Genomic DNA, 27732 nt, shown 5'->3' with positions numbered 1-27732 from the left:
AATCGCTCATGTGGAATCTAACGATATCGCGTTTCATATTCTCGTACACATCCTCGCACTCGATGTGATAAATCAAACTGTCTGTATCGGTGTACATTATTTTACAATTTTCGCGATATAATGGTAACATGTACTCGTGGTGAAATTCGTATACACACACTTTCGATATATCGAGTATACACATACCGACGTAGATCGGTTTGTTGAATTTCACCTCGAGTTTGCGCAATTCAACGGCGATCAGATTTTCCGAAAAGACGCTCCTGCTGTGAAAATTTGGTTTCGCGATCATCGCCTCCGCGCCGTATCGTCCGTCCCACTTTGTCAATAATTTTACATCGATATGATTGCGCACGTTTTCCATAGTTTTACCGAAAACCGCGTTGTTCATCAATTTGTATAAATTTTTCTCGAAATCGTTTTTCGCGAGTGTTCTAAAGCGGGTGTTGAGTTCGATGTAATCGCGAAGCCATACGGATTGAGCGAATTGCAATACGCGATGTATCTTTGTGACGCGAAGTCCGTGACGCGTGCACTGCTGCAGATTGCGATAGTGTATCACGTAACGCTTCTTATCGTACAGAATCGCGAGGAGTTTGTCCTCCCGCTTACCGGGCGGCTTATCGCGCGTCGGACAAAACGATAGGTCAGCGTGCGCGTCGTGAAGATGTTGCAGATACTCTAGATCGATTTGGAGAATATAACCTGTGGGCGAATTCGAAGCGATCGCGCTAACGTCAAAATCAGAGATGTCGTCGACCCATCGAAAATCGGCATAGGGCAACGGTTGACCCATCGCCCAACCGTACAAATTGTTTACATCGAAATACATCACATACGACGATGGTTTCGATGGATCGTAAGACGATGTGTACTTGTTATTGGCTCGCGCGTATCTGCCGGAACATTGGCTCAGGCCACCGCGTATACCACGTTCGATAAACATAACTATGTCAATGTCTGTTAGCAATTCGAACGTAATATTCGTATATTTTAGCATGGCATCCTACGTATATCCGGGAAGAGTGTAGTAATACGCGGGGTCGAGCTCATAACTTTTAATACAACTCTCGCGGAAATTTTCAAAAACGTCGGCCAATAACAAGACATCCGTTTTTAAATATAGATCGCTGTATCCGCCCAAGGTTCGTACGGAGAACCGCTTCCAGACATTCTCGGCGTGCGCGTAATCGCTCTCGGATACGGTGTCACCGGTCAAGGAACTGTAAAATGATTCGCGCGGCGGTAAACACGTTTCGTGCAACCTATCGACGCAGCCAATGTATTCGTATGGAAAGACACCTTTCCGTGTCAATAAATTGAACTCTTCAATCGATAAATTTTGAAATTTCGATTTTAAAATTTGAAGTTTATCATTATTTAGAAACGATACCAATTTTTCGAGACTAGTACTGAGAAATTTATACGAATCGATGAACCGTAACTTTATATCGCTTCGCGAATCTGATCCTTCGATAGTATCTTTAACGTGTTTCGTGAATGAAATATACGTTTCTTTCGTTATCGGTAGTACATCGATCGAGCCTTCGAACGCTGTTGCTATTTCCTCGATAATAAAATGTGAATCGTAACCGCATAAATTGTGAAATACTATGGGAATGCAAAAAGATTCTTTATAATTTAAATTACAATTTAAATGCGCGGGACCTCGGTACCGCCCGGTTAAATGGCAATGATCGCGTACGCGTGTATCGTTTTGCGCGAATAGTTTCTCGCAAATGTGACAGTGTATCGCGCTGTAAAACTTTTCCCGCTCATCTCGCGTTAAATTTACCATGGGGACATTCGTGGTTAAAATAGCCTTTACGTGTTGCGCTAAATTTTTTAATTCTTCCACGAACGACGAAACGCAATCGGTGCTGCGGCGAGAATGATACGCGGATAACGAATCATCGTACGAACAATGTACATAATATGCTATGCTAAATACTTTATGATGTTGGTAGTTTCTCTCTTCCTCCGTCTTCTCTAAAACACACTCCAAATCGGCGTACACGACGAAAGGAAGCCGCTCTTTCCAATTATAGTTATTGAACGTGAGCCACTTGTCCTTATCGCTCGGTAATCGGATAGCGCACTCGTTCATCTCTCGACAGTCCACCGTATGTGACTGTAACTTGTCGTTCGAGCCAAAGTAGTACAAACATCTGTAAAAGAAATAATTTTTGTTCAAAGATTTCTGCAATTAAATTTATTAAATATATACGTACCGATCGCAGATATATTTTTGACCATTATGTTTGCTCAGTTGCGAGCTCACGAGGCGGGATAAATTCTTGATCCACGCAAAATGTCCGAGATCTTGCGAATCTTGCACGTACAGAGTTGACGTGTCTATCCTTCTTTCGCGCCGAAAGACGTATCGGGACAATATTATTCTCTTTCTCGATGCAGTATACATTTATCGAAATGCCGTTATAAAGTTCAAATTTTTTTATTTGATTAACGGTCACTGGAAACTCAATGTCCTGGAGATTCAGCACTGTCGTGTAATGCGGGTACGAAGATTCCCGACCCGCGTTTTTTTCGGCTGGATACAGAGCGGCGACCACCGCCTATGCGAAACACGCATTGTCATTAGATTGCACGTTTATTACCGCTTTCTTCATCATTATTTCCCGCGGTAATTTAATATAGCATCCCGCGCGCATTGGATTATATTTATTTATATTTACAATTAAATCGAGGATTCGCGACAATACCCACCTATCGCTATCGCGTTCTTGAAATTCTTCGAGCGAGGCAAGGGTGGGCTCGACGACGCGTCGCTCGTACCATTCGTGTAGATCGGACCTGCGAAAGAGTTCATAGTTTCTGGTATTGATACTCTTATTGGCGCGTTTATCACCCGACACAAACTCACCATTGAACATGGTGTTCACTTTAACGTTATTACATCTTCCCATAACTTTTTGCACGCGTTCGAGCACAATGCCTTTGGCGTTCTCGAGAAATTGTCGCGGTTCGATATAGTCCGCATTAATCACCGCACCGGTCAGTATACGGTTTTCGAACGCGGTATCGATCTCTCGCCAAATGAGTCTTTCCGCGTTGTTGTCACCACTATAATCACCACCGCTATGTATAAACCGTCTCTCTAATCGAGTCTTCGCACCCTCGAGTCGCGCGATTCTGGCCACCAGAGATCGTCGAACTCCGATCGAGAATCGCGGACGCTTGACGCGGCTGCGTTCCCCGAGCTGTTCGATAAATTCCTCGCATTGCTGCGCCCACGCGAAATACTCGCCCAAGGTAGCGACTCGGTGCGACAGCTCCAACAGGTCGCGTTCAGTCCGCGCGATATTTTCCATAATTTCCATTTTGCGGATTATCGCGAAATCTTCCAGATCCCCGTCTCTCTTGACGCCGGATACCCGGCGTCCGCTCGCGGATCGCGCGCTAGAAGCGGCGTGCGTCCCTAAAGAATCGCGATAGCGGATCGCGCGCCAGAAGCGGCGCGAGTCCCTAAAGAACGAATCGCGCCGGGGAGGAACCGCGGCCCCCGAAAGGTCGAGTCGCGCCGGGAAGGAACCGCGACCCCCGATCGGGCCGAGCGCCAATTCCCAGACGATCTCGACGACTCGTGCCGCCCCCCCCCCCCACGTGACGTCATACCCGCCTGCGCCGGTCCCCCCCCTCACCCCCCCCCCCCCTCACCTAAAAGACCTGAATTAGAACTCTCTTTGTATCACTACTCGTACTATAACATTGCACACTCTTCTTGATTATATTGTATATATTTTAATTTCATATCTTTTGTCTCCTTCTAACTGGAGTATCAAGTCTCATCTACCTCATCATTTTTCTACATCTTTAGCAGAGTGTGTCGAGAGAAAGATTTAAGTTTTGCAGACTGTGCATATCTATTACATCGTTTTATTCATACGTAAAGGATGGGATAAATAATTAAATTCACAGATAAATAATAAAATAACTTATTTATTACAAGCATCGTGAAGAATATCATTTACAGCACATGTCAATAACTCGCAAGCTATGAGTGATTCGCTGTCAAACATATCACTTTCACGTATCGCTTTTGCAACGTCGCATACGTTAGCGATATTATTACGTTGTAAAATAGTTACAAATTGCTTGAATTTTTCATTTACAATATGCGTATTATCGCATAGCCAATAATACATATGATCTATACATTTTTCAAAATCGAATAAATATAATAGAGTTGGTGGCTTCATATATAAGGAATTATTGGATAACGCCAGTTTTATAATATTCGAATCAGATATTTTAACCACTTCGAATATCAAATCTCGAATTCGCAATGGGGTTTCAGTCGATTGTAGAAGTCGTTCAATGTCCACACGTTTCTGCATCAATGATTTCTATGTTTCAAAAGGCAATATTATTTGATTGCCTCGATTGTCGTCAAGAGCCAATTCCACGCAAGATACAGCTCCAACGTTTATTCCGATGTCTAAATATTTGCATGACGTCGGGGTTAAGGCGTATCGTCTTCCAAGTATACGAACCGCACGATGAGGCTCAGATGAAATGCTAAAAAATAAAAATATATTATTTATAAAAATATTTAAAAAGTATAAAAATATTTATAAAGTATAAAATTCATTAATTTAATTAAAACTTACTTGTTACATTTCTTCTTCTTACACGGTGAAGTTTCATCAGCATCTTGAATCGGAACGTAATAATTCATGCAGCTTCCTTCAGTGGGATACATTTTTATATGAACCTTTCACACAAGTGGTCGATGCAATACTGAACGTATTCAACATATTTAAAATATGTATTATCGTTGCAAAATTGCAATGTAGTGGGGATTATTGATGACACAATATATTTTTCAATCTTTCTATTCAAGCGCCGATATACGGTTGCTTCGCGATGACATCATCACCAGGTGTGAGATTTAGCCAAATGCACAAACATGCAATGTAATATAAAATTTTCAAGCGTCGATGTGCGGCTGCTTCGCGATGACATCACCCATAGATATCAGATTTCAAACGCGCGTGTCAAAACATAACCAAATCCTAAAATATAAGGATAATCCTCATGGTTAAATTGCACTAACATTGGACAGCTGCATGTAATTTGAAACTTTTGCAATGCACCTGGGATTCGACATCATCTCTAGACGACAAAAATGCAATAATCGACAAGAATGCAATAATCGACATTAGTCAAAATGTACATGACAAACCGCGAAATAAAGATTTAGATGGATATACATGATGGAAAGAGACATCAAGATAGAATATAAAATCATGGTAAAGAGGCACACCCTGTCAGTATTTTCGCCAAGAGTTCCGAGACAAGAGCTATTAATAAGCGCATCTTGTTAGCAAAACTTTTTTTTGGCAAAAATTTAGAAATATGGCGGAAAACAGTGCCGAACGAAATCTGCGCGAGCAAGCTGCAAAGGTGAATTCGATAGAGGAGTATGTTGCGTGGGAGCAACGATGTGACGAATATATCGAATCGTTGGAAGAGCAAAGTCGAATCAAACGTCCACGATTATCGATCGGGATTCGGCAATCGCTGATTGCTCGAAATTGCATGACTCGAGGGATTGAAGAACTCGTTACGCAGGCGTTTTGTACATGCGGGTGCAGGATGTAATACGCGACAATACGGATTGATTTGGCGAGAGATCGATACGGCGTTCGATAGCCGCATATTGACTGGTGCAGTTATAAATCATAATCGCATCGAGCCTCGTCAATTTTTTGAGGATGCCAAAGACATTGTGCTCAAACATGTGCAAAACGTGCTGAAAAAACACTTTAATGTGAAAATTAATACAGTGTTCAATGATGAATTTGTGACGGGTGATAAACGCGCAAATAAAAGTATCAATACGAGAAACTATGAACTCTTTTGCACATCGGAATTACGCGAGTGGTACTAGCGGCGCGTTGTCCAGCCCACTCTAGCATCGCTCGAAGAATTTCAGGAATGCGACAGCGGGTGCCCGACAAAAACAGTACGTGAAATCCACCTTATTAACATGTGGATCAGCATCGTGGAATCCACATGAATATTCGAGTGGACAATCCGCTCAAGAATGGTACTATAATCTACGTGGATGAGATAATCGATTTAACGTGGAAATCCATATGAAAATTTCACGAACTTTCGAGACACATCCTCGTAGTATCCACATGAATTCTTGTTTTATAATCGAATGGATTTTTTCACATTACATGCAAGGTTTTAAATTAAAAATAAAGAGAAACATGTAAGAAACTATATAGTATTTATTTTAATTAAACATTATTAAAATATTGCACAAAATATATAATACAATATATATATGAAATATAAAATTAGAGAAACATATTTATATATTGTCATCCTAATATACGTACATACATGTAGTATACAAATCGATGTATAACAAATATAATTCAAGAAGAGAAATATCACCAACATATGAGAAGTTACTAACATATACATAAACAAAAAATAAAATAAAATACAGCGTAACCTCTTTGATTTTTCTAGTCATTTGAATTATTTTCCGATTGCTCGCCTTGTTGCTTGCCCTTCTTTAATCTAAGCTCTTCGTTTTCAAGACTTTTTTTGCGTCCTTTAACCAGTTCGCAATATGGAAGTGCACTCTCTCTCTATTATATAAAAAGTGAAGGCCCCTATCTTTTCTTTCTTGTGAATGCCTTTTCAAAGCAGCTGCAAACAAAAAAAGATCACATATTAAATGAATATATTCTTAATGTAAGTATATTGGTTATACAAATATCAAATTTAGATTGACTATAGAAATTAATCATATTTATATAATATTAATAATATCATAAATCTCACCAATGATAAAACCATAAGATATCGTATCTAGAAATTTCTTTTTGTGAATTCTTGCTCCTTCTCTATTTGTTCCTTTTAAATTTAAATTTATTGCGATTTTGTTTGATATCACACACAGTTTGCGCATAATGCAATACACAGAGCCTTTCAAATCTTCCTTGCCATGCTCTACTAACAATCGAATCCGTAAAACATGAAAATATATAATATGGAATAGCGGCCACTATAATTTATATATTTTCAAAATAAAAGAGAGGGAAATATTTTCTTACTATTATTAATTTTTTCTCTTCGTCTAAATTAAAATCTTCCCATTTGTAGAATTCCTCCATAGAGATCAATGGAAGAGTTGGAATCCCGATAGAATTTTCAAGTGTTTCCTCAGGATGACATGTTGCAGTATAAATTTTTATAATAGTGACATAAAGTTTATCAATACAACTTCTCAAATCACTTATAGCAGCCATTATAGTTCTTTCTTTGAAACTTGCTATTTTGTAAAAAAAGAATTTATTGTTATAATATAAAAAAAAGAATGAGTACCACAATATGAGGAAATGTTTTAGCCATTGAAAGAATGCAATTTACTATTATTCCTGACAGGTGATTTATTATGGAGAGTTACATATGACTTGTATATATCTGTAAAACCACAACCACGATCAAGATAAAATACTTTTCAACAATTGCAATATATGGACTGCTCGCAAAATAATTATTTAAAGATTATATATACATATATAAGAGCAACTTATAATATTAATAATCTTACCTTGCGCCTGCCGTATTATTGTACAAGAATTTCGGTCATCACTATTCTCATGCTCACTCATGTCTTGCTTATTCGTTTCTAAATCCTTTTGAACATTACACCTCTCCTTCTTTTTTGTATGATTTACAGGGCCCATACTCTCATTGACACTTCTATCAATAGATGAATAAGTTAGATGTATAGCGTCTGATATTTGGGACTCGCGTGATTTGGAAAAGAAGGCTACATCTAAATAAAATTTAGGGCATATATATAAAAACAATTAATAGCAATATGAGAAAATATTAAACTCGAATTCATCATATATAGTGTTGCATCCGCGGATCGAAATCGATATAACTCGAATCCGACACTCGCGTACCGCAAGTAAATAATTAACACTCCTTTGAAAGAACGAAAGGAACTTTAATATAATAACACAGAACACTATTATATACAAGCAACACAGAACAATAACGGTTATCGTAATCTCGAATACGTCCGCCCGGAATGGCATCCATCGCGACTCCAAGATGGCCGATCTCTCTCCAGATGAACGCCGTTGTTTAACAACAACCCTTAGCAACGTTCTCCCGGGTACAGCAGATTTAGGAATAACGGTCACAGACGACCCGCAGGGACGCAACAATAGGTAACTCGAGTATAGCATACTGTAATAAAATATTATGATTTTACTTTCTAGCTCTTTCTTTTTCCCCAAATTATTTCCCCTCATCAACTTACCGGCTTATCCGCTATTTGTACATCTATCGCACTCATAACAAAAATAATAAAAACAAAATACAAGACGAATTATATTAAATTACACTGAAATCAATTGAAATTGCACTATCCTGCTACGCAGTTAGTAATCGCAACGGCCATATTGCTAAGAGGATCCAGATTCCCGCTATCCCTGCCCTTTCCCCTGCCCCTGCTCGATCTTTGTCTGTCGACAGTAATGACCGCGTTCAGCAGAGAAAACCGCCTAGTAGCATCGAATGTGATTGGTTCTTACTTTTAAAACCAACGAATCAACGTCAAGCATCTGGATTGATCAATCATAATTTTCAGTAGAAACATCCACATGAAATCTACATTGATATTTCGAGGATAAAGTACTTCGATGTAGTGATGAAAAAAGAATGTTGCATCCATGTGAATAATTCGTGGATAAATCTGCATCCACGTAGTCCACGTAAATTATATGGATTCGACGTGGATATGACGAAGCTGTTTTACTGTGGTGGGCATTGTCGCGAATACTCGATTTAGTTATAAATATAAATAAATATAATCCTTTGCGCGCGAAATGTCACATAAAATTACCGCGGGCGATAATGATGAAGAAAGCGGTGATCAATGTGCAATCTAATGACAATGCGTGTTTCGCGTGCTCTGTGGTCGCCGCTCTACATCCAGTTGAAAGAAACGCGGAATGAGAATCTTCGTATCCACATTATACGACAGTGCAGAATCTCCAGAACATTGAGTTTCCAGTGACTGTGAACCAAATAAAAAAATTCGAACTTGCCAACGATATCTCAATCAATGTATATAGTATCGAGGAAAAGAACATCGTCCCGATACGTCTGAGTGAGCTAAAAAGAGATAAACACGTCAACCTGCTGTACATTGAAGACAACAACGTTGGATATTTTATCAGCTAATGTCCCCATAGTAAATTTAACATCCGATGAATGGAAAAAATTTCACAATGCGACACAATGCCACATTTGCGAAAAACCATTCGTACAGGACGATACACGTGTACGCGATCATTGCCATCTGACAGGGCGATACAGAGGTCCCATGCATTCAAATTGCAACTTAAATTATAAAGATTCTTTTTGCATTCCAATAGTTTTTCATAATTTATCCAGTTACGACGCGCACTTCATTATCAAGGAAATTGCTACAGCGTTCGAAGGGAGAATCGAATAACTTCCGATAACAAAGGAAAAATATATATCATTTACCAAAAATGTTAAACTTGCAGAAAAGAAATCGAGTAAAGTTCCTCGATAATTGATAATATTTCATTGTCGTGGGCATTGTTGCCGGCTTGACGCGAAGCTTCCAGCAATCGCAAGCGATCTACCAACTCGTTGGGATCATTCCAATGCACGTAATCGATCTTATTATCGTTTAACGTCATAGCGAGCGGTATGTTTATACCTCTTCCAGCTTTTTTTCCAAGCGCTATTATATTTTTAATAGAGATTAATGGCGCTGTGCAAGAAAGAAGTGGACGTGGGCGAGCGAAGCCCTGCGAGATCGCGTTTGCACCGGACGCGCAAAGATACTTTCCGCGAGCGGCGGATGTATCTTGAATACCGCGAGCGACGGTGTAAACGGCGCGATTCCGCGTGCGACGGAATAAGCAGCGCGTTTTGATTGCGCGAGATTATTCGCGAGCGACGAGAAACCTCTTTTATTACTGTCGAAAACTTCGCTTTTTGTAAGCGCGGGTACGAACTGGAAAAGCGAGCGACTTTTCTTTCACGAGAGTTTAGACGATATAATAACACACTGTCACGGATGTAGTTCACGATCGAGTGCGCCCGGCGGTTCCCCGAGAGAGCTTATATACAACCGTCCTTTTGCTGCTTCTAGAATATTCGACGTGTTTGTCTCAAAAAGATCGCGCCGGTTGTTGTTTGCGATGATTCGGAAAATTAGAACATGTTATTCGCATTTGTTATTAATCTCGGCTCTCTCGGGTGACCGCTGCGTGGCCCGCTTCGAACGGCACGAACAGGGCCATGGGCCTGGCGCGATTTGCTGAGCGCCGCTGTTTGCGCGTGATTTGATTCGTGGCGGGCCGTGCGCTGCGCGAGATGACCGCTAACGCGCCAATTTTCGAGCGCTCCCGTTGGAGACACTCAATCTCAAACAGCACTATTATATTTTTATACTTGTCTCCCTTGTTACTTAACACTGGATTACGCATATCATTGCCACGTCTATGTGCATTTGTCGCCAGTAATATATTTTTGTATTTAATTTTATCATCGTCATTGTATACGTCACCGTCGGGTATTCTCTTGAAAATCAACTCATAGAGACCTGGTGTTCCCACGTATCTTATTCCACCGATAATTATATTGTCATCTTTATCCACATCAAAAATTTGATCACCAAGCATCATTCCTTCGTTGCAAAATTTAACACCGTAAACATAATCCATACTGTTATTTTTATCTTGACTCAAAATAGCTCCAACATATTTTTGCCCTAGTGGAGCTAGATGTGTGCGCAATGTATTTTGACCCTCGGACATTTGTAACAGATGTTGAACCGATGTCACAAGCGTTTCAGGCGTGGTTTCGAAAACTTCTTCCACATACGGAGACGATCTTTCGTGCAATATTTGACTCGATTGTACATCTTTTATCGAAGTAGAAGTAACCGCATTCGATAATTGTTTCATTCGCTTACGTTTCGATTGATTTGGAGTAGAAGTTATTAGCGAACCGTTCAATGATATATTTGACCTTGTTCGCTTTGTTCCAGACTCTTTTTTCAGATGTTTGTCTTCGAGCATACTCGATGGTTCGATTTTCGCTTCATTAGATTCCACATTGATTGTATTTTCGACAAGTTGTTTTAGAGGTTTGATAATTGGTTTAAAGTGCCTCTCCAATGCGACGTCTTCCTCCATTTGACCGGTTTTTAAAGAACGATATTTTTTGCGGATTGATTCACTCGAGATTTTACAATCTCTCTCGCAATCTTCTCACGATCGTCACTGTCAATCGTCGTCGTCATGTTGCGCTCGGACGAAAATTTTTAGACGTTGTTCGATCGATGTATCGATAGCGACTAACCACTTTACGGTATTGCAAAATCGTTAAATCCTTTTCGATATCTTCCATTAGTCTGTAAACTATCTTTATCAATCACTACAAATCCATACTTGTGTTGCCAACATTTCTGACAGAATGCGCGAAAATCGCCGTAAGGCATGTCAGTATTTACATGATCGTTGTATACATGTTTCAAGTTTGTATCTTGTTTAAATAAAATCAGTAAATTTGCATTGTCCCGTATAAGATGCTTGGGTATCTTGGCATACGTTTGACAAAGATAGAAACAGTCGACGCTCGAGTGTTGACCCATTGCAAAGTACTCTCTTATCGTATTTTGCTTATCGCACGCCACGTCGTCAAAGATAAATATGGAATTCGGAAGCGCCTCGCTCGATGGAATAACGTCACTATTATTAGAGAATGTAAAATAATCAATTTTGTCGATCGGTAATAGCAAATTTTCCAAGTATCGATATTTCGGTTGTTGAAGCGATTTCGAGTATACGTACACATTCTCGAAACGTACATCGTGCGGATTTTCTATCAAACTTATCAACACGTTAGTCTTACCGCAATTCGAAGGACCGCGTATAGTAATCGGCAGCATGTTTCCATGCTTGCGTATTTCTTTCTCGGACGTTACTCGTGTTTTATCATCAAAATTTTTCATTTTGATTATTATCGCTTGTCGCATGGTTGCTCTCGCGAATCTCGAATCAGATTTTTGGAAAATGAGTCATCGGGGCCCTATTTATAGAGGTGCACCGGATCGAAACCGCTCAGTTTCAAAAATGTTTCTTCTTCTATCGGTTGACAGCGATATTCTCGAGCTTACCACCGAGCAGTTACAGATTATCCCCAAGATTGTTTTACTGCAAGACTTTGGTAGCTACGTGGAACAATTGTGGGACAAGCTTCCCGAACATATAAAAAGCTGACTCAGAGGTTCGACAGTATCGTCGATGCTTGCGACATTATAATTTACCGTGGCAGCAAACACATATCGACAGTCCAACACCGTTAATAAAAGATTGTGGCAAATGCCAACAAAAATTATAAGAAGTAGCGATTTGTTAAATCGTGCGCACTTCCTATCGAATTACATATTCCTGGCTATCAGTTTTGCGGACCGGGAACTCATTTAGAAACACGATTGGCTAGAGGCGATCGAGGTATCAATCCATTGGATACCGCGTGTCGCGAACACGACATTGCCTATTCCCGAAGCACCCACGATCTCGGTCAAGGATACTTTGCGGACAATATACTCGCCACGAAAACGCGAACATGTATTACCGCGAGAGATTCGACTCTTGGCGAAAGAGCGACCGCTACAGCTGTTTGGGCGACTATGAAAGCAAAGACAAAATTCGGTATGGGGATGAAAACAAAAAAATCATCGATGAAAAGAAAGACTGTGAAAAAACGAATACTTCCTATAGCGAAGCGCGGTGGTATCTTACCAATTTTACCATTATTGGGAGTTCTCGGTTTATTGGCTGGTGGAGCAGCGGGAATCGCAAAGGCAGAGAACGATAGCAAGGCGGCGCAACGTCAGCTCGAAGAAATGCAACGTCATAATCACGCCATAGAAGGTCACGGACTTTATCTCGTGGACGAGGGTTCTCAACAGCGGCTAAGAAAAAAAAAGTCAAAGTAACAATAAAAATGCCTGCCGGTGTAACAACCAATGTACAATTAGAACAACTTGCAAGACGTATGCGTATACCATATTTTAGAGGCGTTTTCATGCGCAATAATTCACCGATGAACGGCGTACGCCGAAATGAGAGCGCTATCGTCAATTTGGATGACGTCGATGGTTCCGGTACTCATTGGGTAGCGCATGCAAAGAGGGGAAATCGCGTAGTATATTTCGATAGTTTTGGAAATCTTCGATCGCCCAAGGAATTAGTGCGATATTTTGGACAAAATATTGCAAATATAGAATATAATCACACGGCCTATCAAAATTATAATCAAAGCATTTGTGGACTAATTGTGTCTACGATTTCTTCAAAAAGTCGATGATCGATATGAATTTAAAGCCTGACAATTTACTGTCGCGATTCAGTATTCGTTCGACAGTTTTCCAGCATGTCACTCACACTTACTTCGTTTCGTCTTAGGTTTTTTCCAAACGGGAGTCAGCGCTTCGTCCTTCAATTTTTCCTCGACGCTCGTTGTCGCGGGCGACGCGTCGATCGCGTCTCACTTTATCGTCTCACTCTATCTCGTCTCGCTCGGCGCGATCGGCGAATCGCCGCAGCGGTTCGACGATCGGCTTGAAACGACTCTCTATCGCGATCTCGTTTTCCATTTTGCCGGTCTTCAATGCTCTGTGTTTTTTACGAATCGACGCGCGCATCATAGCGATCTCTTTCGCCGTCTTTTCGCGTTCACCGATATCCATCGAGGCCATTGCAACTAACGAATCGATTCTTTTCGCTCGCGGAAGAGAGCGATCGATGCGTTCGACGTATCCGCGACGACTGATCGCTCTACGGTACAATGAAGTCGTTAAACCCTCGTCTGTATTTACCGGCGCGAAGCGCGCTATCTTTGTCGATCACTAAGAAAACATATTTATACCGCCAACACGCGCGACATAACGCGTGAAAATTCTCGTACGACATATCCGTGTTCACGTGATCGTTGTACGCGTAACGCAAATTAGTGCCGTTCTGTTTAAAGAGAATCAACAGATTCGCGTTATCTCGAATCAAATGCTTCGGTATTTTAGCGTACGTTTGGCACAGATAGAAGCAATCAACATTCGAGTGTCGACCCATAGCGACATACTCCCTGATAGTGTCTTGTTTGTCGCATGCTACGTCGTCGAATACGAATATCGAATTCGGGAGCGCTTCGCTGGGCGGAATAACGTCAAAGTTATTAGAAAATATGAAATAACCTATATCTTCCATCGGTGTTAAAAATTCTCTAAATATTGATATTTAGGCTGCTGCAACGACTTCGAGTAAACGTAAACGTTCTCGAAGCGTACGCCGTGCGGACTCTCCAACAAACTTATCAACGCGTTCGTTTTACCGCAACTAGAGGGGCTGCAAATGACGCAGCGAATAGCGTTCGGTAATAGACGACCGTGTCTACGCGCTTCCTCCGACGGTCGCGCCCTATTGTCGAGGTTCGTCACCTTTATCGCGATCGGTTGCCGCACGAAGCGCATTCCTCTCGCCGCGCGCGTGCGCGGTACACTCGCGCGAGGCAGGGCGAGACCTTTTTATTTATATACGAATAGATCGCCACCGATCGCGCAGTAGTGAATCGCGCAGTAGCGAATCGCGCGCGGTGAATCGAGATGTTTATCCTACTATTCTCGATTTCACGACCGATCAGTTGCGGTATATTCCGAAAATAATTTTGCTAAAGCATTTCGGTCGCTACGTGGAACGATTGTGGGAGAAACTGCCCGAATATATAAGAGTGGATCCGGAGGTGCGGCACTACCGTCGATGTCTAGAGCATTATAATTGCCCCTGGTAACGAACGCACATCGACGGTCCGGCGCCGCTCGTTAAAGATTGCGGCGAATGCAATTCGCGAAACGGCGGTACGGTGTGAGCGGTGATATCGGCGGCGCTGGCTTATTGAACAGAGCGATAAACGCGCTCCCTTTCGAACTACATATACCTGGATATCAATTTTGCGGGCCGGGTACCCGTCTCGCGAAACGACTCGCGCGAGGCGATCGAAGCGTCAATTCTCTGGACGCGGCTTGCCGCGAGCACGACGTCGCGTACTCGCGAAGCGGCGAGCTCGCCGATCGAGACGCCGCCGACCGCGCGTCGCGGCGAAAGACTCGACTTTCGGCGAGAGGGCCGCCGCGGCGGCTGTATGGATGGCCATGAAATCGAAGACGAAACTCGGAATGGGTACGACGAAACTCAAGAGAAGAAAGAGCAAAAGGAGAACGACCGCTACGAGGAAAAGGAGAACGACCGCTACGAGGAAAAGAACGCTTCCGATAGCGAAACGCGGCGGCTTTTTACCCCTACTGCCGTTATTGGGAGCTCTCGGTTCTTTGGCTGGGGGAGCAGCGGGAATCGCGAAAGCGGTGAACGATCGCAAAGTGGCGCGACGACAGCTGGAGGAGTTGCAGCGCCACGATCGCGCGATGGAGGATCGCGGTTTATATCTCGCGCCGTACAAGCGCGGGAGTGGCGCGTCCTCGATGAGAAAAAGAGGAAACGCTAAAAAAACTTCGCGTAAACAGATGTTAGAGATCCTCCCATCCGTCGGAGCAACGACGAATGAACAGTTAAATCGCGCGGCGATACTCTCGCGCGTGCCTCACTTTAGAGGCGTGTTTATGCGCGACGCGCTTCCGTCGCGGGCGCGCCGCGACGAGAGCGGCATTGTGAATTTAGACGACGCATCCGAACCGGGTACTCATTGTGTGGCGTACGCGAAAAACGGAGGCGACGCGATTTACTACGACGGTTTCGGCAATCTTCGTCCTCCGCGCGAACTCGCGCGTTATCTCGGGCGCGACGCGAACATCCGGTACAATTGTCGCTGCGAACAGACGCGCGATCAGAATATCTGCGGACAATTGAGTCTTCGATTTCTCCGAGGAGTCGATTGGAGAAATCGCCGACTATAATATCGACCGTCGTTCGTCGATCGAGCGCAGTTCGATGACGGTCGAGAGAGGCAAAATATTAAAAAACGCCGGATGGGACTTATTAGCGACTCGTTAACTCACTCGTCGATCGGTGATTTCAACTTTTGCGTACCTTTCAACGTGCTATTAGGTTTTTGCGAAGATTACAAGCGCGTTGTGATCAACGCGCGACACGAACTTATTCTAATACGAGCGCGCAACGATAACAATTGCATCATATCGCGCGAAACGCAAGAATCTAAAATCGTTTTGTTAAAAATACAATGGCGAATGCTTCATATAGTATTAAACGATGTTAATAAATTAAGATTATTGTGCACGTTGGATAGCGGACGATACCTGAGCGTCGCTATTCGCTCGTGGGATCTCTACGAGTTTCCGCTTCTACAGAGCACGACCAAACACTCGTGGGCCGTCAAAGCGGCGACGCAGCTCGAGAAACCGCGATACGTTATCTTCGCGCTACAATCCAGAAAGAAGAATGTTCTGTCCGAGAAGCCTTTCTTATTCGACGATTGCAAACTGACTAATGTCAAACTATATCTTAATTCCGATTTTTATCCTTACGACGACATGAATCTAGATTTTGATAAGCATAAAGTCGCCGTGTTATACGACATGTACTCGAAATTTCGAAGAACGTACTACGGATGCGACAACGACAAAGCGCTCTTAAATCTAAATAAATTCTTAGCCCACGGCCCGCTCGTAGTCATCGACTGTTCTCGACAGAACGAGTCGATCAAGAGCGCCACCGTGGACGTTCGCATAGAGTTCGACTGCAAGGAGAACATCCCCTCTAACACCACAGCCTACTGTCTTATCATTCACGATCGAGTGGTAGAGTACAATCCGCTCACCAACGTCATGCGCAGTATCGTATAAGCGCGACGATATTCGAAAAAATATGGAGAAAGAATAAAGCGCTTAGGAAGAAATCTAGGAGGGGACACTTCGAGTACCGCTAACAATGACGATGGACGCGCCGATCTTCGTCGATCTTCAAGGTTTCGTAGTTAACGAGAGATTCGTCGCGAAAGAAGTAGCCGTGTTAAGAAATGGCGCAGAATTGACGCATCACATCTTTTGCCCGCCGATGTCGTGGGATCTGCTCACGAGAGCGGAAAAATCGCGAGCGTGTTGGCTGATATCAAATCATCACCAGCTAAAGTGGAACGATGGACACGCGAATTACGGGTCGATGAAGAGACTCGTTCGAGACGTCGTGTGTCGAGGATTTAGCCCTGATTCGACAGTGCGGATCTACGTCAAAGGTCACGAGAAGAAGAAGTGGCTGATCGAGATCTTGGGAAACGTCGCCGACGATCGCGACATAGTCGTCTCCGTCGAGACTATCGACGCCGATTACGAGGACATCGAACGTTTGGAGACTCTGAACGCCTTTTGCTGCGGATATCACGCGAAAAATTGTGCGTTAGAGAACGCGTGCAAACTGCACGATTGGTGGTTCGAGCGGCGCGATCGTTTGCGCGATATGTGCGATTGATTCCATATTATATTACTTTATATCTACTCAGTTGTATATTATAAATTATATTGAATTATTGTATATTATATATAATCTATAAATTTAAGCTTTATATACAGGGTGATTCAAAACAACCTTCTGTCCTTACAATGTCATATACTTGACACTATTCTAAGACGATTTTTTCTTTGCCAAAATTTTTTCCGAGGCTTAGTTTTTAAATTATAAGCCAAAATGGTTAACGAATTACGGGCCGCGTACACAAAGCAGGCAGGAGCGGAGCAACTCACCGTCCCATACTGGTGATTACGTGAGGCGCTCGCTGCGATTAACTGTTTGCTACATGGGGTGTATGTGTGAGAGAGAACGTATACGCGTATACACACAAATACACATTCTCTCTTTCTCACTCACTGACTCTTACCTTGTATGTAGAGATTCGTTGAACTTATACGACTCAATAAGTAATATTTCCGTGTGATACAACGAGTAACTATCAAACGTTTTTTCACTTACAAATTGTACCACTTATCGAACTTTTACGTATTAATCCACGCACTTTATCAATAAACTGAATTTATTAAAAAAAAACGATGTTATTATACGTCATTATATTTTCATATTTTATAGTTTTATGTTTTCGAAACTATCGAATTTACAATGTCGGAGGTTTTAGCCGATCACGGGACACATGATAGCGTCCGCGTCGATCACGCGTAATGTGATACATTCAGTTGTTCGACAGCCGGCAGCCGGCATGCCGGCAACGATAGTACCGATATAACTTGCTTGTTGTCGTCGCATCGAATAACGCGTTTCTTTCTTAGAGATATTTTAATAATTAATCGGTAGTAATCGGTAGATTGTGATTAACCGTTATAATCGTTAATAAATTAAATTTATCGATAAAGTGCGTTGATTAATTCGTAAAAGTTCGATAAGTGATACAATTTATGAGTGAAAAAAGTTTGCTAGTTACTCGTTCTATCGTACGGAAGTATTACTTATTGAGTCGTATGAGGGCAACGAATTACTACATAAAAGGTAAGAATCAGTGTGTGTGAGAGAGAGAGAGAGAGAGAGAGAGAGAGAGAGAGAGACAGACAGACAGACAGACAGAATGCATGTGTGCGATCAACTGTTTGCTACACGCGATAGATGTAAAAGAGAAAGACAGAGAAAGAGAGAGAGAAAGAGAGTGCGTGTGTGTGATCAGCTGTTTGCTATACGCGATGGATATAAAAGAGAAAGACAAAGAAGAGAGAAAGAGAGTGCGTGTGTGCATCAGGGTGTAAAACAAACAGAGAGGGAGAAAGAGAGAGAGAGAGAGAATGTGTATGTGTGTGTATATGCGTATACGTTCTCTCTCACACATACACTCCATCGTATGTAGCAAACAGTTGATCACAGCGAGCGCCTCACGTAATCACCAGCATCGGACGGTGAGTTGCGCCACCCCTGCCTGCCTCGCGTACGCGGCCCGTAATTCGTTAACTATTTTGGCTTATAATTTAAAAACTAAGCCTCGAAAAAAATTTTGGCAAAGGAAAAATCGTCTTAGAATAGTGTCAAGTATATGACATTGTAAGGACAGAAGGTTGTTTTGGATCACCCTGTATAATGTATAATGTATCAAATCAATTATATTACTTTATATCTACTCATTTGTATTATAAATTATTTTGAATTATTATATATTATATATAATCTATAAATTTAAGTTTTATATATAATGTATCGAGTCAATTATATAATCTATAAATTTAAATATAATGTGTGTATCGAGTCAATCATATAATCTATAAATTTAATTATATATTTTAAGCTTTATATATAATGTATCGAGTCAATTATATAATCTATAAATTTAATCATGAATGTATTAGTCATACTGTCGCAAAATACACGCTATACGAACGAACCGCGTTTTTCCTTTATCGCGGTCGCGTATCCTTCCTCGCGATAATAGCTCGCGCATCTCCTATTTTAAAACGTTTATACCGATGTTCGTCAGAAAGTGTCCGACTGTTTGTGAAATAGTCGAATAAAAAGCGTATTTAAAATGCCATCGTTAATTGAATTAGTTTTAGATCGAGGACTTTATAACGCGTTGTGGTGGGGGCGTGATTTGGCGATGGGGACTATTGAGAGTTCTCTTAAATTTGGTAGTTTTTCAAAGAGTAAGTAATATTTATTTTATATTAAAATTGTTTTATATTAAAATTATACTTTATATTATGTTTTATATTATGATTCGATTTAATTTATAGTACGAATATACGAAACATATCCGGATTTCCGGATTCGTAAATATCAAACATCGACAATTTGAACGAGCGCTGCGGCGACACGAGCGCGAGTTCCGCGAGGACGTCTGGGAGGACAACGGCCCCGACGGTCTCCATTTAGAGTTGAGGCGTCTTTTTGGGCTAGAACCCTGTGAGGAGATCCTCAAGGAAATTTGGAACGAGCCTCCGAGCAAGAGATCGAAGAATTGATCGTGAGTATCTTTTTTAAGATTTATAATATATTAAAAAATAAATATTAAAAAATAACTATTAAAAATTAAATTCGTATACTAATAAGATTTCTTTTCTGTTTCAGATGGAGCGTCATCATACTATATTTTATTATTTTTATTATTTTTATTATTTTTATATATTCAACATATTTATATATTAAACATATTTATATTAAACATATTTATATTAAACATATTTATATTAAACATATTTATATTAAACATATTTATATTAAACATATTTATATTAAACATATTGTGTATATAATGTATGTTTCTAAAATAAAATTTATCTTTATACGCATTAACCGAACACTATTTTTATCGCGAACGCGTATCCTTCCGCGATAAGAGAGCGCCAACGTTTACTACAAGGCGCGAGAGCGAGAGGATGCGGGAGAAGGAAAGAGAAGCGTAAAGAATCGACGCTTCGTTTAACGTATAGCGTTTATTCATAAGAATCATATCTTACAAATGCGCGCGCATGCGATACACGAAATATGTATTAAGTATAGATAAAAATCAAATTTCATTAACGCGTAAAATTACTACACGTTGAACGGTTGCGATTCGGGCTCGTAACCCGCCAATCGTATACTCGCCCGCGATTCACCCTCGTCGACCGTCGCTGGTTCGGCCTCGTCCTCCATCGGCCGCGATTCGGGCTCCCCGCCGATCGGCCGCGATTCGGGCTCTTCGTCGATCGGCGGCGATTCGGGCTCCTCGTCGATCGCCGATGCGACGACTCGCCTAACCTCGGGAACGGCGAAGTCGCGCTCGCTCTCGCGAAGTAGGCCGATTAACTCGGGGATGGCGAAGTCACGCTCACGCTCGTGAAGCCGACCGATTAAGTCGAACCGTTCGGGGGCTCGCGCGACGTCGCGTCGGCGAGCGTCGCGCAACGCGTTACGAACGCTTTGCGCCTGTGCGAGCATAGTCCTCGTCCTAGTTATTAAATCGTAGGGCGATTCTCACGCCGTTCTTATACAGCCCTCTATTTCTTGTCTAAAATACAAAAGTAAAAAAGTTATTAAAAGAGTTATTAAAAAGGTTATTAAAACATTATAATTTATTATAAAAAGTATTATAAAAAATGCCGATCAAATACTTACATTAAACGCGCGATATCTATGTCTCCGTCCAACTGAAAGGTGAGTCTAAACGAATCCGGACTATTCTCGATAACACCTTGCGCCTCCACGCGCAGATCCGTGGCGAGGTCTCCCAAAACGTAGGACTTTATCGCGATTAAATCTCCGTTTACATTAATATAATCCGCGTTAATTATCTGTTCGATTCGTTCCATATCGAACAGTTCGCGACCAATATTAACTCTCGCTACTTCGCACTCCACCGTTTCGCGCTTCGTCGTTTCGTCGCTTCGCTATCTCGCGAGAATACTTTGACGCTTCTCGAAACGATCTCGCGTTTATAAGAATCGACGCGCGGATGCCGCGGTACGATTTATCGATCGCGCCGCGTTTTTCTTCCGCGACCGTTCCTCTAATCGCTCGACTCGAGCGGAAACGAACGAGTAATAAAGATAGATTATAGAGGAAAATAACAAAAATAAATTTTAGAGGAAAATAATAAAAAAATAATGCTATAAGAGGAATTCGAGCGTCCGCTAGATAACGCGCATCCCGGATATTCGGCGAACGTTTATCGTCGCTGGAAGGGGTACGTTTCTCTAATCGCTCGTCGAATGTCCTTCTTAGGGGACAAACGAATAATAAAAATAGAAATAACAAAAAGTAAAACCGCGAGAGGTACTCGAGCGTCCGCTAGATAACGCGCATTCCGAACGCTCGGCGTCGAAAGAGGCGCGTTTCTCTAATCGAGGCGGGTCGCGACTCTCCCTCGAACGAATCGTCGACGCATTTCCCCCTCCCCCCACTCGCGTCAAATTCGTCGACGACAAAAATAGGCGTCTCGCGGAACGCGCGAATCAATCGCGCCCGGCGTTTTTCGATAGTTTACCGCGTCTTTCCCCGCTCCGCGCGATGACTAACGCGAGGACGGCTCTTCTCGTTCTAACGACGACGCTCGTCGCCGCGACGGCCGCCGCGCCCTTCGATTCGGAGAAGATCGAGGCGCTCCGTTTCTTACGCGCGTACGATTTTCTGAAGGACGACGGGGGATCGCTATCGTCCGATAACGCGACGTCTCTGCGTCGCGCGCTATCGCTATTTCAAGAATACTATCAATTGTCGGGAAACGGTGCGTTAGACGCCATTACGCTTCACCTTATGCGCAAACCGCGATGCGGTCCCGCGGATATTCCCGATCGGGCGTATAGCCCGATCGCGCGAAAATGGCCGAAAACGCGTCTCACGTGGAATTTTCAGGTGGCTAGCGAGGAAATCTCGCGAACGGTCAAAGCGGCGTTCGCGTTATGGGCAGCGAATTCGTCGCTAACCTTCGCGCGCGACCCGCTACGCCCCGATATACGCCCTGATATCGTATTGAACGAGTGCGCACACTTACGCAAATCGTCGGAACGTCGGCATTTGCCCGGCGACCTTCGACGGTCCGGGAGGAGTCCTAGCTCACGCGTTCTTTCCCTCTGGAGCAACCGATTTCACGTCGGAGATACACGTCGACGATTCGGAACCGTGGCACGTGTATCTAAACAAGAATTCTCCCGACACGCATCACCTGCTGCAAACGCTAACGCACGAGATCGGCCACGCATTGGGTCTACAGCACAGCATGCGCAATGACTCTATAATGTTCCCGTATATACCTGACATCGAGAATTAATTTCCAGTTAAGCTGAGCATAGAGGACATTCTCGCTATACAGAATCTGTACGGATCTCACGACCGACCCAGCGCGCACGGATCTCTGCGCATTGCGGCGCGTGGACGCCGCGCTGATAATGAATCATCGATTGTATATAGCTAATCGTCGCAACGTATGGTCGGCCGACATGACCGAGAAACGCTACGGTAGACCCATGACGCTCACGGATTACGCGACGTTTCTACCGGCGAATTTCACGCGCCTATCCGCCGCGTATCGAAGACCCTCGGGCGATCTCGCATATTCGCGGACGATTCGATATACCTCGCTGAATATCCCAGCCTTAAGCTAAAATCGGGTTGGCCGAGATATCTCCACGATATCGGACTTCCCCGAAACGTTAAGATCAACGCAGCGATAAATACGCATACGGGACGAACCTGCGCTATCTACGACGATGATAAGGTCGCGGAAATCGACGAGTGTCACATGATAGTCATTAGACACGCTCCGTTAAAAGATATATTTCCCGGAATTCCGTCCGCGATAACGTCGGCCTTCCGATACATCGATGGTAATCTATATTTCTTCGCCAAACGTCAGTTCTACGCCTTCAACGAATTCACGAATATCGTAACCTCGGCGGGTCCTTTCGATCTACATGCGCTCGGCATCGAGTGTCCTACGGATGGACTGCTAAGGCAATTGCGCGATCTCTTTAGTCGCGTCTATCGTCTCGGCGACACGACCAAGAGAGAGAAGATCGACGATGAAAACGATTAGAGCGACCCTACCGTCATTTTTTTTAAATAGAATATATAAGAGAAAGCGCGCGAAAGAGGAAAAAGCGATCTTTACGCGAGTATATAAAGACCATCCATCCGTTAAGCGCTTCATTATTGACGGAGAACGCCGAAGTTAACGCGCGAGAAAGAACAAACGAGAAAGAACGAGCAATGATGTACGCGACAATGGGGAGGCAACTGCAGCAGCAACATTCATTTGACAATCGATCGAGGCTAACCGAGCGAGACCGCTAAGATAGCGCGGAATACGCTAAAAAAGCTAAAAAGGACAATGACGTATCAAACGGTAAGACTATCAAACGTTTATTCGAACTAATAATTCACTAGTGCCGTTTCTCTCATCGTTCGCGTCTATTTTCAGACGGGATCGTGATCGGACGCCGAGACGCGACGCGGACGTCTCGGTCGCGCGACCGCTCAGAATCTTAGGAAGACGCTATCCATTGACTAAAACCACGTACAAACATCTGGAAGTCAGCGTTAACGTCAGCCGACCCTCTTTCGTGGAAATCGTCCTCGGAGATTGTTACGGCAAGGAGATCTCGCCGTATACGTGGAAGGAACTGCTCGATCTACGATCCGCGCTTCTGTCGCACTTTCGCTCCGAGCGCGACGAGGTGCGCCCTCCGGCGCCGATATACATCGGACAGTTGACGCTATGATTCGGCAAACTCAACAATCTCTGAATACTCCGTCTCGAAACGCCCAAGGTTCGTCTGGCCGTATCGAAGAGCACCGTCGTAACTATATTAAATCTGGAACTTTTCGTTAACCGCATCGTTGCATCTTTAAGCGGTTTAACCACGCGCGTGGACAACAAGCTGACTCGTTTCTTCGACATCGCGGCAGGCGCTCGCGATACGGCGCTTATTCCCGCGATGATACGCGAGAGCGATAACTTCGACCGCAACGATCTAATCGATTGCGAGCTGCAGGCTCTGCTCTTCGGGGAATCGTGATACGCTTATCCGCGTACTCGTATTATCGTATTATTAATATATTAAAAATATTGTAAAATAAAACAATAAAAACACTTCTCCTCTCTCGCTAGAACGACGATGTCTCTTTATTCTACGACCTTTCAAAGATCCGCCGTCTCGCTAGAGCGATAAGCGCGCTCGTATCGCTGTTAACGCGCGCCGCGAGAAGAGGAGAGCGACGAGGGACGCTCCTCTATCCGCTCGACCGCCCTCCGACGATCCCCCGTCCCCTCGACGCCGGACGCCCGGCGTCCGCTCGCGGATCGCGCGCTAGAAGCATCGCGCGCGTCCCTAAAGAATCGCGCTAGCGGATCGCGCGCTAGAAGCGGCGCGCGTTCTTAAAGAACGAATCGCGTCAAGGTCGAATCGGGAGGAACTGCGATCCCCGATCGACCCGAGCGCCATCTCTCGAGCATTCTCGGCGACTCGTACCCACTTCCCCCCCCCCCGACGGTGCTTCCCCCCTCGCCCTACGTCCCCCCGTCCCCCCGGCCCGAACTCCCCCCCGCGGGCGCCTACAAACTGCTCCGACACATATCTCTGTCTCTCTCTCTCTCCGATGGTACCTCTCTCTCGCACTCATTGCGAAAGTGGATCGAAACCTGCCTTACTATCCTACTCTAAGGCATATGTGAGCTCTTAACTTATTAAAGTCTTTACCGTCTATCCCGTCTCGCAATATGTATATACGGGATACGCATTCGTACTCTTGCAATGAAATATAAAATTATTATTTTTTCTTTTTTTACAATTCTTGTTTTTTATTTCTTGATATAAAATCTTATGCTATTTAGAGCTAATGTGTGCGTGTATAATGTTGGAGTTGCAATAATTAAGGTTTTTTATGTTTAGTATGATATGGCATATGTATGAACTATCTTCCATATAAATGTATATCTATATATATATGTTTTTGGCTAATGAATTTTAAGAAGTGATTTTTGGCGTTGAATAAAATTCTTAATATTACTGTGTGCATAAGTGATATGGTTATTTCTGCGTCACCTGCTGGCGCGCTTGAGCGTTGGTTATATACGGGGTGATTCGCAAATACGAATACTGCATTTAATATTACTTTCTCTATATGAACGAACAATTTTCTTTAGATTTCATTCTTTACACTTTCTATGGGTACATTAATAATAATTTTAATGTTTATTTAAAAATTAGACGTGCGGCTAGGACGTCACACCACCCCCCTTAGATTGAATTTTGTGTTAAAAGGATTTTATTACGAAATTTGTTCGTCCAGTCTGGCACGCATGTCGCGAAATGTACAGTATATACAATAGGTATTGGGTGTGTGTTGTCTGCGGCTGGTGCGTTAGGTGTATTTTCTGTGTTTCGTTGTTCTGGCGGATTTTGCGGAATCGCATCCGGTTGCGGTTGTGGTCTATTTGCCAAATACAATAATAAATGTGTAAATGAGCTCCAAATGGCTCCGAGTAAGTGTAAGCTACAACCATATGCCGCATGTAACGCATAGCCGTGGATTAGTGTGTCAAATACAATTTTGATAATTTTTATGATGATAAAAATGCCAAATACTTCGGCGGTCGCTGCGCCGAATGTATTGTAGTAAAGCCATCCTAAATTTTTGTTAAAGTATTACTGTAGATTTTGTTTAACGCGCCCTCATCTAATAAGTTTTGCAATGAAACTGTATCGGATTGTATTGACTGTGAGTGGCCTTCACTTGGACACAGTACAATTGGACACGGTGCAAATGGACACGTTACAAATGGACACGAGAATGTGCACGCGGTTCAATTGGACACAGTAATTTTGGATACAGTTGCTTCTGGACACGTAAGAAAATACGCATCGTTTACTTGGACACCGCTCACTTGGACATTGTTCATTTGGACACCGTTCGTTTGGACACAGAAAGACGCGCACCGTTCATTTGCCCACCGTTCGTTTGGACACCGTTCATTTGCCCACTGTTCGTTTGGACATCGTTCATTTGCCCACCGTTCGTTTGGACACCGTTCATTTGCCCACCGTTCGTTTGGACACCGTTCATTTGTACACAGAAACATGCGCACTGTTTGTTTGAATATGTAACAGATGGAGAGAAATAAAAATCATTTTGGGAAAATATAATCAGTATTCTTATAACACTTTATACTGGTAAATCTATATAAAATATAAAATCGTGAAAAGGAGATACATTTGAAGGTTATAATATCTGTCAAAATAAAATATATTCATACTTATATATCTCTGATACTGATGTCATTAATTTTACATTGCTTTTAGCACTTTGTTTAGCCTTTCGCATATTTGGATGTCATGCATGGATACAGTGGGTTCCGCCCCCCCCCTGCGGGGGGGCTCCACTTCCGGAAGATATAACCTAACCCAAACCTATTTCTTATTTAAAACAAAAATTTGGTGTGGATTACGTCGTATAACTTAAATCAAATTTTGGTGTCCAAACGAACGGTGTCCAAACGAACAGTGGGCAAATGAACGGTGTCCAAACGAACGGTGTCCAAATGAACAGTGTCCAAGTGAGCGGTGTCCAAGTAAACGATGCGTATTTTCTTATGTGTCCAAAAGCTACTGTATCCAAAATTATTGTGTCCAAATGCACTGTGTCCAATTGAACCGTGTGCAAAATCTCGTATCCATTTGTAACGTGTCCATTTGCACCGTGTCCAATTATACTGTGTCCAAGTGCACCACTCCCATTGACTGTCCGGTAAAGCCTCGGGCGATGGTATGTAAAACTGTGCTTTTTTTGGCGGGAAACATATTATGATCTCTCAATTCATCTAAATCTTGCTGCGAATATATGCCGCTAGTTGCTAAAGATTTAGGGGCTAGGTATCTCCAGGATAATTTCGTGAGAGGTTTAATTTCATGTTGGGAGGTTGCCATGGATGGGGTGGGGTTGAATTGGAACCACGTCCCTTCAATGTTGTATAGGATTGGGAGTAATGGGTTGCAGTTCCTTATAGTACTGTGTTTGATTACTATATGGGATTTTGGTATCATGAATAGGGAAGCGTTTCTAAAGGTTACGGGTAGTTCTGTATAACAAGTGTTGGTTTTTCGCAAAGCGACTTCTATGGCCATGCATTTAATAATATGGATTCCTTCGCCTGATGTCACCGCCATATAGCCTGGCGATTTCATCATTCGAT

The 27732-nt window shown here is 42.9% G+C and overlaps 1 protein-coding gene and 1 pseudogene across 1 annotated transcript; one reads left to right on the top strand and one right to left on the bottom strand.

Annotated features, from left to right (window-relative positions):
- Positions 1–6502: 6502 nt before the first annotated feature.
- LOC138932805 (uncharacterized) lies at positions 6503–8100 on the bottom strand (annotated as a pseudogene).
- Positions 8101–16090: 7990 nt separating this feature from the next.
- On the top strand, positions 16091–16924 carry LOC138932804 (uncharacterized). Its single transcript, XM_070294986.1, has one exon. It carries the CDS (start codon positions 16091–16093, stop codon positions 16922–16924), a length of 834 nt encoding a protein of 277 aa, XP_070151087.1.
- The last annotated feature ends 10808 nt before the right edge of the window (positions 16925–27732 follow it).

Source organism: Polyergus mexicanus, unplaced genomic scaffold (assembly GCF_030449975.1).
Source record: "Polyergus mexicanus isolate NDT 795.1 unplaced genomic scaffold, iyPolMexi1.0 SCAF_4, whole genome shotgun sequence".
Taxonomy (NCBI): domain Eukaryota; kingdom Metazoa; phylum Arthropoda; class Insecta; order Hymenoptera; family Formicidae; genus Polyergus; species Polyergus mexicanus.
This window is presented reverse-complemented; position numbering and strand designations above follow the sequence as displayed.

Excerpts from the sequence above, each read along its gene's own strand:
- LOC138932804 (XM_070294986.1), top strand. The coding sequence starts at position 16,091 with ATGGGACTTATTAGCGACTCGTTAACTCACTCGTCGATCGGTGATTTC.